At 44.8% G+C, this 19075-nt stretch overlaps 1 protein-coding gene across 5 annotated transcripts in view; it reads right to left on the reverse strand.

The window, feature by feature from the left end:
* NLRC5 (NLR family CARD domain containing 5) overlaps positions 1-19075 on the reverse strand; it is a 44102-nt gene that overhangs the window by 20445 nt on the left and 4582 nt on the right. For 4 of the 5 annotated variants that reach the window (XR_011698879.1, XM_071567547.1, XM_071567544.1 and 1 more), the window contains exons 3-22: positions 18108-18408; positions 16700-16762; positions 15350-15409; positions 12361-14113; positions 11259-11342; positions 10833-10916; positions 10666-10749; positions 9040-9129; positions 8170-8220; positions 7257-7322; positions 6477-6560; positions 5909-5992; positions 5441-5530; positions 4772-4837; positions 3736-3813; positions 3249-3332; positions 2113-2196; positions 1044-1133; positions 871-918; positions 350-418 (exon numbers count right to left, since the gene is read on the reverse strand). Coding sequence is in view for 4 of the 5 variants with exons in the window: in XM_071567547.1 (XP_071423648.1) it covers positions 350-418; positions 871-918; positions 1044-1133; positions 2113-2196; positions 3249-3332; positions 3736-3813; positions 4772-4837; positions 5441-5530; positions 5909-5992; positions 6477-6560; positions 7257-7322; positions 8170-8220; positions 9040-9129; positions 10666-10749; positions 10833-10916; positions 11259-11342; positions 12361-14113; positions 15350-15409; positions 16700-16762; positions 18108-18408 (3413 nt within the window). In the remaining variant the exon portion in view is untranslated. The remainder of the gene's footprint in view (positions 1-349; positions 419-870; positions 919-1043; positions 1134-2112; positions 2197-3248; positions 3333-3735; positions 3814-4771; positions 4838-5440; positions 5531-5908; positions 5993-6476; positions 6561-7256; positions 7323-8169; positions 8221-9039; positions 9130-10665; positions 10750-10832; positions 10917-11258; positions 11343-12360; positions 14114-15349; positions 15410-16699; positions 16763-18107; positions 18409-19075) is intronic. The other variant, XM_071567546.1, reaches the window with a different exon arrangement.

The following is a 19075-nucleotide window of genomic DNA, read 5'->3' on the forward strand; positions in this document are numbered from 1 at the left end:
TCTCCACTCAGCAGTGTCTCAGCTCTCCCAGAGAAAATCTGGAAATAATGTCTCCTATGTCCTTCTCCAAGAATGAAAACACAGAAACCCTTCTGGGTGACAAACTGACAGGTCTCCATGGGACGAATGTAGTAGCCAGACAGACCTGTGTTCCATTATTTATGGGCAGAAGTTTCCTCTGCAGGAAAGCAAGACAATCCCCTCACACCTGGCCAAGCAGAAGATGCACTGTTTATTTTCCTCCCTGAGGAGACACAGCTGGAGAGATGGGTCTGTTCCACACACTACACAATACAGATCCCCACAGCCATTTTTTTCTGTACTCCTGAGTGACAAAAGGAAGCCATACCAAAAGCATCGTCCTTTTGCTTCATGCTTGGGATGTGCCAGGAAACCAGTTCTCCATCTGCTGGTACTTCTGGGGAAAGAGCAGTTCAGCCCATGAGTTGTGCTGATGTTATTGCCCCCATGTAGCTGACTTCCCAGGGAGAGGGCAAGCTGGTGGCAGTGGCCTCACACTCTGATCTGTCTTTTTTAACCAGCTGACAGAACCAGGTTCACCTCATCCCCAGAATAAAAAGGGCCTTATTATCCCTCCTCCAGCCTCCAGAGAGTTCTGCATCTGCTCAGCACTTGGGCATTTGCTCTGTGCTGGCCTGGCAGGAGATGCCTGCAGTCTGGCACTGCTGGCCTCAGGCTGCTGTCAGTCCATCAGCCATGAAACAGCTCACCTTGCTTCCCCCACCCTGACTGGAGTGTGGAGCCAAGGGGCTCTTTAACTGGCACACCTCAGGAACTCACACGGCACCATCTATTTAAGATTTCATAAGGAGGAGTTTGAAAGGCTTAGATGAGTGGGAATGATTTTACCTGACTCTTTCCCAAAAGGTTAGATGAACCATCTGTGTGTGTCCTAAGCTGTAATGAGAATAGAACATCATTAGCATGGAGTTTGACAACATATGCTCCAGTATCACTCCTCAAAAACCACAGATCGAGGTTTTAAATTGAAAAAAAAATGGGGAGAGTACTCCTGGTCATACCTGAGGTTCACTGTTTTAATGTGTTCCAATGTAGATAAGGACTGAGCTAAGAAAAACACAGAGCTCAGGGAGATCTGGTTGTCATTAAACCTACAGGAAGAAGAGATGAAATCAGCTGCAAGCAAAACTACTAGACATTCATACCCCACCATACGATGACAGTGATCCTTGTCCAGCACTCTTAGGCTGCTTCTTTGCCCACTTCTGCCTGTGTTTCCAACTACAGTTCTATAAACAAAACTCACTCCAGTATTTTTTAAATTCGTCCCTCATGTTTAGAGTTCAGAGAATCACAGAACAACTGAGGTTGGAACAGACTTCCAGAGCTGATCTAGTCAAACTCTCCTGTTCAGAGGAGGGTTAGACTAGAGCAGACTGCCCAGGATATTGCACAGCTGGGTTTTTAACACCTCCAGAGATGGAGAATCCACAGTCCCTCAGGGCAACTTGTTCTAGTGAGACTGTTAGTAACTACAACAGTCTTGGCTTGAGAACAGTTCAGTTCATCAAACAGGAGCAATAAATGTGGGTTTTTTTCAAATAAAGCAGAATGGTGCTGTACTCCTTAAGCCACAGTTCTGTGTAGTGCACTTGTAATGGGAGTGCTGGGTGAAGTACCCAGATAAACATATGCCACCACTGCAGGTGAATTCAGACTTCACCACTGAAGCTGGAGCTTCCCAGCATTTCTCTTCCAAAGCTGTCCCCCTCAAGAGAGGAAGGACTACTCCCTCTCCAAGTGAGGAATCAGGAGAGGAAAAATTCAGTGACCTGTAAAAGACCTGAGGCTGTTTTAGAAACCATGTGCTACACCTCACACAAGACCACCTGTCCCCTACATGGAGGGCTGAGCACAGAGGCTCTCAGGCACTGATCTCAGTCAAGCTTCAAGTGGAGTCAATCTGTTCTGGACTAGAGGTGGGGACAGACCAGACAGCACAGCAGATCTCTACACAGAATATTCCTGTCATTGATCCTGAACAGCCCTTCCCAAATGTGGACTGTGCTTGCACAACCATTATGTCCACAAAACCCAATCCATGAATAAGGAGAAACAGGAGCTACTCACTTGAGAGAATGTAACATTTTCAGATTCGGGAGGCACTGAAAGAGCTGCACAAGTCCCTTGTCTCCCAGGTAATTATTTGATAGGCTAGGATTTAAAAAAGGCATTTAATTTTCATAGAAAAAAAAACAATAGGCACCATCAGCTCCTAATAACAAGAGCTCTGAAAGCAGAACACAGGCACCCTAATCAAAACAACATATACGCTGCCCCTCTCCACTAATGTCTGAAGCCTCCAGGGAAACCTGAGACAAGAATTAACCAACACAAGACAGCCAAAAACCTTGCTCAGGGCTCATTCTTTGCTCATAAGCAATAACGGACCCCTGTGGACTCACAGGGCTTTCCAATGCAGTTACCAGGGACCAGAAGTCCACAGCTCTGAAGAATGATTAGCCTAAACAGGCCCAACAGAGGAGCCACAGGTTAGTCCTGGAGAAAGCATGTTAGGCTCTGATATTAGAGCCTAAGGCTTACAATGGACTATGGCCCACTTGAGATCAAGGGGCAACAACTGCTTAAGAAAAGCAAAGGCTAAAAATCTCTTCACAGGTTGCTGGGGAAGGGCATAGCCAGCTCTGAGCTGGTGGTACGAGACTACACATGGTTGTGCTGGTCCTAGTTCTGTCCCCAGGACTCGATGTGGAGGTGTGTAATAGCCTTACCATCCAGTTTGGGTGTGCTCACCTCTTGGTGACAGCAATCAGGGTGACTCTCCCCTCACACTGTGCTAACAGAACAAAGTGCTTTAGGGCTGAAAGTCCCTGTGCACCATATGTGCAACCTCCAGCAAAAACATAGGATCCCAGCCTCTATTTGGGTGGGATTCCTCAGCCTCTGCAGCTTTGCTCCCAAATGGCCCAAAGGCAAAAACAGCAGGGGAGAGTTTTACAGCTTTTGTAATACCTGAAGGTTGGCTAAGTGATCAAACACCCCTTGCTAGATTTATGTCCTGTAACCTTTTGCACTAGAATTGTACACACCCTTGGCAAAGGCTATTAGGCCATGCAAAGCTACACCTTTCACCAGGCTACATCTCTAGCATACTCTCTATACAACATGGCAGAACAGACAAGTGGCATCTTCTCAGTTTCCCAAAGAACTGCAGATAAAGACCATCAGAGTTAAGAAGGACTCACTCCAGCTCAGAGATGCGGCTACATTCCTTCAGGACTTCACACAGACCCTTCAGGTCACTGCCTTGAAAATTGCTGTCTGTCAGCCTAGGGAAAAAGAGAAGCAATCAACCCGTTCTGCAGGATAGCAAACAAAATTGTAAACTTCACTCCTTCAGAAAACCAGAGAATAAATGAGATAATAATGAAAACAAAAAATCCCCTTGAAATATCTCACTGTTCACTGCCTCCTGCAGAGACTCTGGGTGACCTCTGCCCTAACAAAGGGCACAGGGTGGGCACCAGGTCAGGCTCCTTGCTGGGGGATCCAGCCAATTCCCCCACCCAGGGGACAACCTGCAGCTCACGTGGCAGCTGAATCCTGAGCCACCAGCACTGTGGGGATTCCTCAACATTTTCCAGTTCTCTTGTGATTCACCATTCAGAGATGCAGTTTATAGGATCCAGAGATAGGACATGCATGAAATACAACAAAAATCTGCCAGGGTACCTTATTTTTTGGGGGATGGCAGGTGTCTCGTTTTCCTCTTCATATTGTTCACCATCATCAGAGAGCACAGTCTCTTCGCTAGGAGAGCACAAAACCAGAGAAAGGTAAAACACGTATGCTTTAGAAATTTGGCGTATCTCTGGAGCTACCCTGGCTCTAGTCCACACCTGTATTTGCCAACGGTAAGCTCTCCTTTTCTAACCAAATATTTGAATATGCAGGCAACAGGTAACAGCTACAGTTTGATGGAGAATTCAGCTTTTATCTATTTTGTGAAGAGTCCATGCCTGTGCAAAAATCTGACTATTCGTAACTAAATGGAACACGCAAATCCTAAAATATCAGGGTTTGAAATGTCATCTGCTGCCTTAAAGGAGTTCACAGATCATGTGTCTCAGGCTGCCACTGTGTTTCAAGCAGTCACCCCATGATAGCCCTGTTATTCCTCCCTGGCTAAGAGGTGGAATGCAGGTGTACCATGGGAAATGCTGTTTTACAGTCCATGGAGAACAAGGGCATAAATAGCAAACCTAAAGCTCCAGGAGCAACAGAAAAGCATTTCTTGGTCAAAACATTTGGGTTGAGCTGCTTTGGTCATAATTTTCTGAGGAGTAAAATAAAACTCCAAACCTTTTGATTCAGGAGTACCATAATCCAGAATGCATAGTGTAATGAACTAGATGGTTTTAAATATGCAGGAACCCATGACTCTTTTCAGAATTTGGTTTGACATGTGGACTTCCCTTGTTTTTATTACTGCTGACTATTATCAGATAGCACAGCTGTCATTAAACAGCCTACTTTGCTTGGGGTGCTGCGGGTTAAAATGTCCTCTAGCAACATAAAACACTATAGAAGACAGTAACAACTTCCAAAGTGGCTGAGAAAGCCAGAAGACAGTTCTACACTTAGATTTGGAGAGTGGGGTAGGAGGCAGAAACTGCTGTGATATGGAGTGTCACCCTCAGTTATCTACACAGGAAGCAAGAACTAAAGGAGATGCTGAGATAACACCAGATACACACACAGACTCTACCTCAGAGGAAAGGAAGCAAACTGTCTGTCTTCTGCAAACCTCAGCACTGCAGTCTCACAGCAAAGGCTGCAAAGAAGAGGAGGAGTCAATCAATGTCATGCTTTGGCTATTTACAGAACTTTTTGTTTTAATGTTTGGCTTTGTTTGGCAAAACTCTTGTATGACACCAGTCACTTAAAACACTCCAGAAGGAAGTAAAAAATCTCCATCAGCTTTAAATCCTGGTTGGGTGAAACTATGCGATATCAGATGATCCAGTTTCTCTGGATCATTAGAGAAAGTGCAGACAAAATTGTTACACTTGAACTCCAGTGGGTTTCCAAGTGAAAGTAGTAAGAGAGAACTCAGTTCTGCTCCAGGAGGTGTCACCAATTTTCATACTCCACAGAGATCCTGTGTCCAAAACTTTCCAAGGCAGAAAGCAGGGAAGTGTCTAAAACTGCCCTACACATGAAGGCACACACAGTTCTGTACCATTTCAAATTCTGGTCAGTGGCTCCAATAAAATCAGTTTACAGCAATGTGTCACCAAGTGTCAGTGTTAGTAACCACTCTGGGACTTGCTCTCCACCCGCCCCACTTCAGAGATAACTAAACAGAAACCTCAGAACATAACTCTCAGGCTTGTATATTGGAATTAACCCCAGGAATTACTCCAGATCTACATACCTGACTTGCACCTCCATCACCTTCTGGCAGGTGTTCACTGACTTCAACAGGCTGCAAATGCCAGCGACAGAGAGGCGGTTTTGACTGAGACTAAGAGAGGAAAATAAAAAGCAATTAGCTGGTGCGTGAAATCACACAGGATTGTCCTAGTGGAAGCAGCTTGAAACCATTTCACTTCAGAAGTGGCATGGTGGAAAACACAGGACCACTGTTCCTTAGGAAGGGGTGTTAATGAAAGGGCACTTCAGCACTTCAGAAGCACTGAGACCATTTTCCATTGGTCATTCTTTGAGCAAGTGACCAACTTCAGCCTCGACAGTCTCATGAACTGTCTCACCCTCCCTCAAGAATATTCAGAGCTGTTTCTGTAGCAGTGGTCTGGGTGAGCGTTTTACCTCCTGCATCCATATAGTCCTTGCCAAGTTAAAGAAAAGAGGACAAGTTGGTTTTGTACAAGGCAACACTTACTCCAGCTGCTTTGAAATTGATATCCGAGGGAGGCTTTCCAGCAGGCAACTGCAGCCTTCATTTCCAAGCTTGTTACCTGATAAACTGAAGCACTTTCCAGTTAGGGGGGACTGTTTTGAACAGTATAAACAACAAAGCCCTCAAAATCTACTTGCTTTCCCTTTCCTACAATTGCTTTTTATCCTGTACTGTTCTTCTGTGCCAGCTCAAACTTCCCTGGTTATCTCTGCATGAATCAGCTTCAGACAGAGAGTTTTGTGCATAGGACAACATGATTCATGTTTTAACCCCCAGACCATCTTACTTTAGAAAACCTGTGTGGGAGTACAAAAGAGGAACCAAATGTTACTAGACATAACAGAGTGCTGGGACCTTGCCTGACCTTGTCCCATGTCTCACTGCCCTCTGCATCCCTGGTCTAATAGAAAGTGTCCTTGTTCATGCAGAGGAAGTAGAACCAGATGATCTTTAATGCTCTTTCCAACCCCAACCAGTCTGTGGTTCTGTGATGCCCTTCTCTTCACCCCCTGCCTACAGCCACTGAACTGGAAGGAAAGGAGACACTTACTTCACTTCTGAGAGACAGGAACAGCTCTGGAGAATGGCAACAATCCCCATGGCATGTTGGGGAGACAGGCTGCAATCCTGCAAGCTGTGAACAGGAAGGGTTAGTGAGCAGTGAGGGGATGGGGGTTGCCCAGGCATTTCTGGAGTATCTCTGCAAAGGAGAGCACACAAAAGCAATAACAAGATAGGGAGCTTCTACTCCCTGCTCTGCCACACAATCCTGGGGATATTACTCTGTTTCTCTATAGCCAGTGCTGCAAAAGGAGTACCCAGGGATGTGCTTCCAGAGAGCTGTGCAAATGCAACACCTTGTGTGAGAGCTGCCTGGCACTGCCAACCCAGAAAAGGGGATGGTTCTAATTGTTCCTGTTGTGTAGAGTGGTGAGGGAATGAGAAGGTGGTTCTGAGCTTTGAGATTCCACATAACATGCCTGAGTTCTAGTTTCAGCAAGCCACTACTCTTCTGGAGCCCAGGCAAGAAAGAAAACTATAGTTCATGCTCTTCATAGTCAGTAGAACTTCTGGCAAGATGGGCATTATCAAAGGAACTCTGCCTCTCTAGGGCTGCAGAGCCCAACACACAAGAACTAAAGCCACTGTCTGGGCCAGATAGGGATTTCTATTGTTATTTTTATTGATTGATTCAGGTTTATTTCAAGGATTTTCATAAGAAGAAATATCCTGTCCTTAAGTACCAATACAGCTGCTATTCCTGTCCTTCTGTAGTACCTGTCCTATGCAAATCACATGCACCAGCAGAACTTTCAATGCCTTCTCTTACCATAACTTTATTTGTCTAGGTGGAATTACATGTTCCTTATTCTCTTCCCACCTCAAATCCGAAGATCTGCAAACAACCAAAATATTTGGTGTTTAATACACCTTCATGAAATATCTGACAATGCCGGTCAGCATTTTCTGGCAGAAACCACAAGGTTTTTATTCTGTCCAACCATTCCATGGTTAAGCGGTTTCCTAAATCCAGAAGAGTTCCACTGGGAGATGGAGCACAGGGATGTCCACACAGGATTTCACTGTAGAGTTGACTCAACATGACAACTGAGCCCCAGTTCAAAGGCACTACTGAGATGTGGGATATTTTGCCTCCATGTGGGATTGTGCCACCACAGGGAGGGATAAACACCTGTGCCAGGTGGCCCACAGGAGCACAAGATGATAGTTCAGGCATTTGAACAGGAGCAACTTCTTGTTGACTCAGTTTGCACATTAATGCAAAATACTGAGGTCCCTCAAGGACTGCAAGACACAGGACAAAGTGAGTCTCCTGCCAGGGAACAAGAGATTATTTCATAGTTTCTTCATTAAGGTCAAATCCACCATTCCCTCAAAAGTGTGCACAGGCAAGGAGAGCACAGGAGCCAGACAGAGAAGGAGCAAAGTATTTTCCTTCATTTTCTTCATGTCCATGTGTTTTGGCAGTTTTGCAATAGAAACACAGCACTTCAAGCTTACACAGGGACTAAGGCACTGCCTTTGTGGAACTGGCTGGTAGGTTGTGTGCAAAACCCAGCTGTTTTGGACACATTCCACCTTGATTAGGTGGACCCAGCTCTGCCAGATGCAAGGGCAGAGGCAACCAGTTCTGCTGCTGCAGTGGTTTGTAGAGACACCAAGCTGATGGTTTGACTCAGCATAACTCTGAATACAGCACTACCACAAGTGCAGTTTCTCACCTTGGAACTTTCTCCGACGAGCCAGAAAAATAAATAATCACAGTGTCCTTCCTGAAGAAGAGATCAAAAACAATGTTAGGGCATGGCTGGAAGGATGTAATTTGTTTAGCAGAGGGCCTCAGTAAGGACCAAAGTTGTTGCTGGGAAGCTAAAGAGGGCCTCGACATCTAACATTGCTATGGGTGAGCAGCCAAGCAACTGTGTAGCTGGAGGAGACCAGGACACCTCACATATGAAACTGGGGCTGGGGCTGACACAGTCAAAAAGATTAGGCCAGGATTCTTCTTTTGAAAGACCAGAAGTTTTTTGGAAAGAGGTTTAGTAGATACTCCACTCCAGCAAGAGAAATAAGAAAAAGCTGTATGCAATTTGAGTTACACCAGGGACTACTTTAGTCTATTAAACTCAAAACATAAGGCAGCCATAAAAGCCAGGATTTTAAAAAGCTACCCTTTGTGTCATCCTGGACATATGAAAACACCAAACTCTGTAACTTAAAGGAACACAAGCTACTTAAATCCAAACATTTTTAGTAAACTTAGCTAATTTACAGCAAGTTTATGCTATTTGGTAAAGAATTTCCTAGTTGATACATTGCAGAGCTTAAAAGCAAGTTTAAATTCTATCATGTAAGAAAAAAATATCACACCTTACAAATGAATTTATAGATCAAGGACAAAATGACCTATTAAAAATACAAAGATATGGTGAACTCACATTTTGTTTCAAATGGAAAAGAAAAAGGAGTTAAAATGATTTTTGTTCACTTTGATTAGCCAACATTTAAGCTGTAAATCAGTGTCCATTTAAAAAGTCAACATCTAAAGGCACAGCCTATTTGCTCTTGTAACAGCTCTCATGTATTGATACCTGACATGCAGTTCAGTAGCATTTTGACACACGACGACTTCCTTTGCCAAAGTGAGAACAACATTCAAGGAAAGATGGTTGTTGCTGAGACTGTGAACACGAGGAAAAACAGAACCTCAGCTGCTGGACCCCATAGCACACCCTTTCGTCACACAAATGGCCTCTGCTTTGCCCCCAAACACCCTGAACCACACATTCTTTGCTTCAAAACTTCTGAATTTTGCATTTAAGACTCAGCAAAGGCTTTATCAGATCATAGCTCTCTTCGAGCTATAGCTCCCATGAATTTAGAATCAGGAATAACTTCTTTATGTACAACAGAAGGATCATTAACTGATTCATGTCTGTATAATTACACAACCAATCCACAGCGCAGTTAAACTCCCACTACAACAAATCCAATATAAGTACAGCATAGTAAAGCAGTGAGATCTAAACAATCCTCCAGCCTCTGAGGACTTATACTTTAATTGCATGTTCATTCTGTTTCATTAATTGTTGGACCTCATTAAATATGAAATGTAAGGTCTCGATTCTACAAATCCTTTGCTTGTTCCCAGAGCCACAGAGCATCATTCCTGTGAACTCCAAAGGAATCCTCCATGAGAACAACGCTGTATGTGTAATAGAGATGTGTGAGGGAATGAGGATTTCAAATCGCACTGGTTTCCTACCTTTTCTACAGGACAAACTGCTTCACTGGGGGCAGGCTGGCATTTCCCACAGGCTGTTATCCAGCATGCCCAGGAAAGCAGAGGAACAGGTCAATTCCCCCTTTCCTTTCTCTTTCTGCCACACTTTTAAACATTCTAACCGTACTGCAAAGTCAGTAATTAATTCCTGCATGGGATCCAGCAATAACTGCAGATATTTTGGATTCACCTGCTTGCACCTGGGGGTATGTGGAAGACCTTTAAAGGCAGAGTCTCACCCTTTCTTTAGCTGGGGTGAGCAGGTAGTGCTCTGGGTCCACAGCTTTGTGGCTATCCCTGTCCTGTCACACAAACCACTCAGGCTCCAACACTTGCAGCAGCTGCTTCAAGTGCCCCTGCCAGCTTTTCAAAGGCTTTAAATCCCTCCACAAACCAGACTGATTCTCTCCATGCTAGTAGTTTTGCTCACAGTTGGTCCCTCTCATTCAGCACTGGGCTGCTGCAGGAGTGTTAGAAGGAGGAGCCCAACAGAAGATTGCTAATGGAGAAGCTGAGAAGACTGGGATGGAGCCATCCTCCTTTAATCAGAGGTGATACCTCTCAATCTGAGCCTTGCCAGGGGAAGAAAAGTGAGGAGGCAGAAGAGGAAAAAGTCATGCCAGGCACTGAGTTGAGCACATGCACTGTAATTCCTGGAGGTGTCAGTGGTGCCAGGATGCCCCAGAACTATTTTAAAACACCTGGATAAGAACTATGAGGCTAAGCCTATCCCAGACAAAGCCAGAACTCCAGCACAGCCCTGCTTGCACTTAGAAGTAATCCTCACTTAGTGTCCCACATATCTCTAAGAGCAAGTGTCACCCCTTATAGACATCCGGCAGCTCTGCTCTGAGAAGGATTTCAGCTCAAGGATGCTATGCTTGTCTCCATTGTGGCTACCATTTTCAATAGGTTGAAGCCATTTTTTACTCACTCTATTTTTTTCAGCTTTTCCATTCTGGAAAACAGGTCCATCATCCTCTTCACCTCTGGATCCCGTATCCGATTGTCCTGCAAGCTGCACAGATTCATTCCCATTAGTGTCCCAGGCCCCCAAGGAATGAACAATTGATTCAAGAATCATTACCACAACACACTCACTTTATTTCCTCAAGCTGGAGGTACTGTGATGAAGCCTGGACCAAGTTAGTCATCCCCTCAGCTGTGATGCTGCTGCCTGTCAACCTGGAAAGAAAGAGAGGGAGGGCTATCATCCTGTGCAGTGCATGACAAATCTTCCTCAGACATGTGCCTGCACTGTGCCCCCAGCACACCAACACTGAGAGGCAACAGCCTGACTCTGCATCCCAACCAACTTAATTCTCCTTCTCAAGCAGGACAATGAAATACTTCTCTTGATGCCAACATAAAACAAAAGCCACATGTATCTCTGCTGCTCTGCATGCACTGTGTTATCCTCTGTCCCTGCTGCACAGGGCAGATCAGGTTGGAGTGAGCCAATGCAGTTAAACTGACAGAGAACAGACAGGAAGAGAGAAGGCTCTGACCTTGCAAGCAAAGACTTACTCTAGTTTCTTCAGGCTCCCCATTCCTCGTAAGGCCTTTGAAAGAGCAGCAGCAAAGCCATTGCCACATCTCCTGCTACGAAAGCTAAAACATGAAGAAAAGGGAAAAAACATAAACACAACAAACACCAAAATAAGCTAGCCCACAAGCAGGCTAAATAATGATTTTTTTTAAAAAACTCATTTGATTTCCTTCTTAGCAGGCATGGACTAGAGTGTGTATGAGCCAAAGAACTCCCCAGTTTCCTCTGTTTTGTTCTAGTGCAAGGAACAACCCAACCACCCTCAGGTATCTGCCTAATCTGCTCTTTGAAAGCAAAGGACTCTGTGCCCTGCTCTGTGCCTACATTAGCAATTTAGACAGGATGTATCATCAGTAAGCTTTCCTAACAGTAAATTAAATGGTATTCCTTTTCACTTTAATGGAGACAGAGAACAAGTGTTACCCTCCTTTTTACAGTGACATCAACATCCAGGAACAGCAATTTTCAGATCTCTTTTTCTGCTCCTCTGCTTCACAGCAGACAACATCATTCACTTCAGTTCAATGTAATTCTCATTCTGGTTGCTGTCCAACTTCTCCACATTAGTAAACTACACATATCCCTCTAAGTCATTCACAGAAGTACAGAATAAGACTCATCCCACAACAGGATCCCAAAAGATCCTCCTTGGATCCTCCTATTGTAGCATTACAGCAAAGCACTGACAGAGGGCACCTGTGAGTGCAGCTGTCACCTGTTCAGCTGGTTTACAGTAATTTCACTTAGATCACAAGTTTCTCCTTTGATTGCAGGATTCTCCTTGCCTTCATATTGTCCAGAAACCTCTATAATTTTCCCTCTTATCTACTGCACTAACTACCCTGTTGTTTATTTTAATCAAATCAGAAAAACATAAAAAATACAGCCAGAATGTATTTATCACCTTAATATCCTTCAATCTCTCACAAATTCCTTATTTAATACATTTCTTCAGTATTGACCTTATGCTGTTCAGATCAGAATTTCTCACATCTTTCTCTCCCTTCTAGAACAAAGACAAGGCTTGTCCTTCCAACCCCCTTAGCCCTTCTCCACCCTTAGCACTCAGTGTGTGTTTACCTCAAGTGCTCCACTCTTTTACAGCCAGCCAGAATCTCCAAACAGTCAATGTCCACAAGACACCCTGCAAAATCCAAACAAGTCAAATCCTGGCCTGAGTTTATGACAAAAACCAAAGCTGACATATCCAGAGGTGTCAGTCTAAAGTTTCTGAACTCATACTTGAAATTCAGCAGGCTCCCAATATGCTGGGCTACTTCGAGGTTTTGTGTTTCAAAGGTGCAGTGGCAGAGCTCGAGGACCTTTGGCCCTGTCAGATGAGTGGCTGCCATTTTCTTGAGAGACTGCAGGATCACATCCTGCTTATCCTGCACCCAGGCTTCATCTTGTCCTGCCAGCAGCATGAGAAATGTCCTACATTCTTTTGACGACAAGCCTGACAGAAAGATGTGAAAACTCTCCATGAACTCACTCTTCGTCTCACTCTTTAAAATCCACTTTGACTTCAAGAAGAACTTCTTCTTCAGGTAGTTCTTATCCACACTTCTACTAACCATGAGACACAGTGCTGCAAAAAACTCCTGCAAGCTCAAGTGCACAAAGGCATAGCCAGTTTCTGGGCAAGTGCCACTTGTCTTCACCTCAAAGACAGTCAGTAATCCATGCAAGGAAGCAAATTTCTTCACATGCTCTGGAATATCACCAAGGTAAAATACAAGCTTCTTCTCTTCCAGGCCTTTCAGTGCAAGATCACAGAGACCCAAAATGGCCTTCTTGTTACAGTTCAGCTGAGCCTCCTCATCACCTGCATACTCTCCCTGCTGTTTGTTTAGGAAGATGAGAAACATTTTGATATAAAACTGTGTCATAGTCTGTGGAAGCTCCACACTCACCTGATGTTTAAGGAGCAAATACTCCAAACAAATGCACACCACATTACACAAAGCAGGGATGAGGCACATGCTGAGGAGCTTCGTGTTGTTCTTCAGGTGAGAAATGGCTTGTTCTTTGAAAGAATGTTGATGAAAATAGTGGCTGACATATTCCTCAACTTTCTCTTGGTCAAATCCCCAAATTTCTCCCAACACACTGACTGTATCCAATAAGAAGTCAGGTAGTCTCTTAGGTCGGCTGGTGACCAACACTGTGCAACCACGCAGGAGCTTCCCATGACAGAGGTCTGCAAAGAGCTGGGATATGGACATAGGGGAGGTAAGAGTTGTGCCTCCCTTAGAGAACGACACATCCATGTTAGCAGCAAACTCATCCAGCCCATCAAAGATGATCAGTGTCTGTGGGGCATTCTCCAAGAGGTACTGGAACACTGTATCAGGGCTGTCTTCTGGCTGAACAAACACATCAAACAAAAGCTCCTTCAGAGTCAATTTTCTTTTTAATAAATTCAGCTGCCGAAACTCAAACATGAAAGTGAAGAGAAACTGAGGCAGGACACCTTCAGCCCATTTCTGACAAATCCTGTGCATTAGCATAGTCTTGCCTGTACCTGGTTTACCATATAAGAAGATCACCTTTGTTGTGCCCAATGGGACCACACTACAAAACAGATCTGATACTTTCACAGCTGTATCTGCACATTCCTCTGGCTCAGGAGCGCCTGCCACATCTTCTCGGGGTCTATCTGTTTTCTCTTTTAATCGGGGAGTTTTGCTCTGACGAATGACAAGGTTGACAAAGGCTTGGTTGAAAGCCAGCGACTGTGTTTGTTTCTGTGCTTCTGCTCCTGCTTCTCTGCTCCTTCCATATCTTTGGCGGACAGAATCCATGAGGAGATGCCGGTACTTGGCAGATGAATCTAAGAGAGAAGACAACAGAGGGAGTATGAGGGTGAAAGAGTTACCTGTGAGTCATGACAGATCCAAAACACTACCACTTTTAGATACAGAAACAATGGCCCTGATCAGAGGTTGCTAGGTAGAAATGACAGATTTTGAACATGTGAAAATAACCCATAATTTTTCCTGATTTTGGACAGGGGTAAAGAGGAAAATTCAAGGAAGGGATGTAATGCTTTATATGAAAACTAAATCTTACTCTCTCTTTAAGATGAGAGTTAGGTATCCGTGTATTATGCATAAAATTCCCTATTCACTAGCTCCCTCTTCACCCATGCTGGTTTTGTGCCACACTTGCTCAGCTATCTGCACCTTAGAGCAGGCACAGCCTTTGCTTCTAACACTCTCAATGGTACCAGCATCTCCTTGTTGAAGAGACAACAGTGATGACAATTAAGGGTGGGAAGCACCTTCTGAAAAATCCTGTCCTCACTGCTTTTAAGTTTGCTGAGTTTTGTCAACAGACAAGATCTGGCCTCCTGGGAGAGTGTCCCTGTATGAAAACTTTCAGTCAAAACCAGGCTCCAGCCCAGCTGCAGCTGCCAGCTTTGCCATGATCCCTGTGCTACCCCACCAGACCCCCAGCAGGGCTGGATCATGGGCATTGCAAGGCTTAAAAGCAGAGCAGAAAAGGGTGAAAAAGGGTATATGGTGAAGGAAAAGATGTGGATACTGGTGTTATAGAGCCTGCAGGTCTGCTTAGGCTACCCAAGATTTCCCAGAATTACCATGCATGACTTAGTCATCACTCAATTTATGCAGTTACTTCTCCACTTTAAAGTGATCTGAAATCATATGAGTTTTCAATGTGATAAACAGTGAAGATTTTACTGGGTTTTAAATTGTCAGTAAGTCTGCTGATTTGGTTAAAAAAAAAACAAAGAAACAAACATGGGATAACCCAGAACTGAATGTTTTACCAGCATATCCCTTTTTAAGTTAGCTCTCAGCCTTTGCCATCAACATCCCTTATCAGGTAGACTTAATGTATCTCTGAAATGGAAATGGATGTTTCCTGTTATTTGCCAGGTCCTATTATCTTTATAACCTGTTGCACTGAGAGTTTATGCAGCTACTCAACAAAAGTTTCTCTCAATGCTGAAGTTTGATTTCTTGGGTGTTTCTGCAAAGAAGTCAAATAGGTCCTTGCACAGAGGAAAGCACAACACGGCGCTGCTTCTGGAACATCTACTTACCAAGTCGTTGCCGTTTGGCATCCTTGGCACTCCCAGAGCTGCTGTGATGGTGACCAAACCCTGAAAAAGTCAGAAAGATGTCAAAAGAGCATTTTGAATGGCAGCTTATTAAAGGTGGGCAAGACTCTCCAGCAAAGCATTGGGCAGCTGAAGAGGCAAAACTGGAGAGACAAAACTATTTGTAAACTTCGGCTGAGTTTACAGAAATGCTTTTTCTGAGATGGATAACAACCACCTCACTGATGAGTCTTACTGTAGGCTGGGTGATGCAAATGCCTTGCTTTGAACACAGGAACTGTTTTGTTATCCTGGGGAATGAGGCAGGAAACAACTGCTTCTGAGGAATGCAGGGCCCACAGCTTGCCAGGGCTGTTTATAATGGTTAATTCTGTTTGTTTATGGTGCACTGTCAGATGGAGAGAATGGGCAGAGTTTAGAGAAGCATGAGTCTTTCCTTTCTTAACTGGTCATTGTACTTTCAGTATTATTTTCCAGTTTCCATTGCACCAGCAGTTGACAAGACCAACTCACTAGGGCAGCACAGCAGTTGGCAGCAGCAGTCTGTCTGCAGAACAAAAAGGTCACTTTTGTTTTCAAGATCTTAAACCTGCATATGACACACAAGACATTCACAGTGCTGTGACTCACAAACAGTCTCTGAGTAAAAAGGAGAGGCAAAAGTGTCTCCATGACCCTACCAACAGCTGCAACTTGAAAGGGTAGGTTGGGAGCTATGATTAAAATTAGTAACTCCAGCAGAAGCAGGCAAGGCAGGCAGCACTCAGTGCTCAGGGAATGCAGTGCTTCTGGCCAGGAGCAGGAGATGCAAACACACAAGTTAAAAGGTACTGAGGAAATTGGCAAACCTCAGCAAGAACCACAGCCAGCTCTGCAAGAACCTCCTGCTGCTGTGTCAGCCTTAGCCTGGTCCCCAAAGTCACATCATAGGAAAAAAATGAAGAGCAGCTTTTCCTTCAAATCATCTGCTCTTCACCACAGGCAATCCAGCACAAATCCACTCCCTGCCACCAGCATTAGGCACCTCTACAGGACACAAAAAGCAGGGACTTCGTAGAGCGGGTGGAGGATTCCCTTGGCTAGAGAAGCTAAAATGAGTGAGCTCCTTAGAGTCAGAGCCAGTAAGACTTTTCTGAAATTCAGGGAGAGAAAATGAGAACAGGGGAGATTTGCCTGGGAAGCACCAAGAACAGAACAATCAAACCTGAAGTTGCAGTGGCTTCTTCACACCTGGCCAGCACTGAGGCTGGAACATTTTTAGCCCTGCTCAGGATATGGGCAGAGAAGATAAACTCCAAGAACACAGTGCCCCAGGGTCTGTTCCAGCCTTACCTTTTGGCTCAGATGACCAGGCAGTCACATCAGGGCATGCTGCTTCTGTCTGGCCGAAGTTACCTAAAGGAGTGGGATAGGAAATAAAATATGGTTAATGAGAGCTTTGTGCTCTTGAAATTTGGAGTGCTACTGGCCAAAGTCAAAGGTCAAGCACCTTGGAAGACTCAGTATAAGGGCTAATGCAACACAGCCAAGTTTCAGGCTCACCCTGTGATCTTTTTCTTTTAGATTGGTTGAGAACACAGGTAATCTTTGCTTTCAAGGGAAAGTGAAATAATTTTCCTCTATGATACATACAAACTGGGAGTATGGGTGGCTTTGGCTGATCTAAAGCCACACTTCAGCCAAAAAGGGAAGCCCTACAGTTCCCTGTTCCTGCAAAGGATTTGCCATGAACAAAACACTGACACAGGCAGCAGTCCAGCCAAGGGCCTTTTCTGACTCACTGTATGGCTCAAAGCTGCCACAAACCCCCCTCAGCACAACCAGAGGCAATTCACCCTCAGAAGGATCAGTGATGCTCAGCTGTTAATACTACAGTTAAACCAGCATAAGCTGGAAACCTTTTATGGCATGTCACAGCATCAAAAGACTGCAATCTGTTTCAGCTTCATCCCTACGAAAAATCCTCCATCAGTTTATGTTCCCTGTTTCTTGTCTGGTCTTTTCCCTGTTGCATCTCTGCCAAAGTAATTGCTGCTGCAGTTGGTTACCAAAGGTTGCATCCACCCAACCGATGCAACTAAGAAGTTACTGCAAGCAGAATGTGAAAGATAGTACTGCTGAGAAGGACTCATCCTGTGAGACTTCCTGAAGAAGAGAAGAATTAATCACCACATAAAGTAACCCAGTAAGGGAGGGGCACAGCTTAGCTGGTGGCACTGTCTCTTACAAAGCAGAGCACGTGCACACTGTGTATAATCATCCAGATAACACACAGTAACTGACTGTGGTCTTTAAGAATTGCCTCATTTTCTCTAAAGCCACGGCCTCCAACTGCTAGTGAGAGATATGGGGAAGTGGTTTTCTTGTGGTGGGAGTATTTTTAGATTTCTGTTTAGACTTCTGTTTCTTGCCTTTCTGGTTCAGGAAAACTAAAAAATGACAATTAAAAATCCACAGAACAAAGAGATAGTATTCTTTTTTTTCTCCTTCAAAATAAACCCATCAAATATTTCATCTCAGCTTTACTGGAGATGAGGGTGCACAAGTTTTTGGTTTTGGCTTCTTAAGTCTGATCTTTTTTTTCTACCTCAACTTACATCTCTAAGCCAAAAGTTGTGCTTCCAAGAAAAAGACCACACAAGGGCACTGGTGGTGTCACTGCCTAGACTGATCTGTTGGCTAAGGTGGTTCAAGGTGTTGGCCATGTTTGGTCAAAGGAAGCCAGCCTGGTCTCTCTTACCTTCTCCTGCAGAACTCATGAGCAGCACCTCCAGGTGCAGGGGGAGGTCACATTCCATACAGACGTACTGTGCAAACTGTTTCCAGGTGGCAGGACCAGCCTTCTCCAGCAGGTCAAGGAGTGCTGAGATTTTTTCCTTGTTGTTGGTGATGCCACCCAGGCTGCTCAGGGCCAGCTCCGTGAGGAAGTGCTGGGAGGCTGTGAGCAGCCAGTCAGGACAGTGACTGAGGAACTCCACGAGCTGGGGGCGGGCGCTTGCTACAGCTGCTTCCAAGTCTAGATCATCATTCTGAAGTGGGGGCTAGTGGGGTAATAACAGTTACAGGAGAGAGAGATGTTCACTCACACAGCCCTGCTGTTGAGTAGCCAGCACAGCCCTTAACGACTTGGCCTGCTTTTCTATCCCTTAGTCTAACCCAGAATTTCTCATCCGCCTCACCCCTGGAGTGTCAAGTGGCAAATCTGATCCCAATCATAACAGTGCAAGGACAGCAGTCCTTGTCTGCACAGCAGGACTGTGAGGGGCAGGAGTAACACAGAGGAGTCAGTGTCTCTGGCAGCTGCCAAGGAGAAGCTTGTTGGTGTCTGTATCACTGCAGTGGCCATCTGCCAAATATAACATCCTGGGCATTTTTCACATGCACCAGGACCTCTGGAGAGGTCAGGGATGTTTCTATTGCTCAAGAATGCCTTTTCTGTTTCTCATACCACCCTAGCAACAAGCAAGTTGGAGTGCATAAGAAGCTGGGGGGGGGATACAGTCAGGATAGCTGACCTCAACTGACCCAAGGGTCAGTTTGATTCCAGACCATATGGCATCATGCTCAGAATATAAAACTGGAGGAAGAAGGAGGAATGTGGAGAGTTCAGAGTGATGACGTTTGTCTTCTCAAGTCACTGCTACATGTGATGGAGCCCTGATTTCCTGGAGATGGCTGAATGCTTGCTAGTCCATGAGAAGTAGTGAA

Source organism: Pithys albifrons, chromosome 12 (assembly GCF_047495875.1).
Source record: "Pithys albifrons albifrons isolate INPA30051 chromosome 12, PitAlb_v1, whole genome shotgun sequence".
Lineage (NCBI taxonomy): Eukaryota > Metazoa > Chordata > Aves > Passeriformes > Thamnophilidae > Pithys > Pithys albifrons.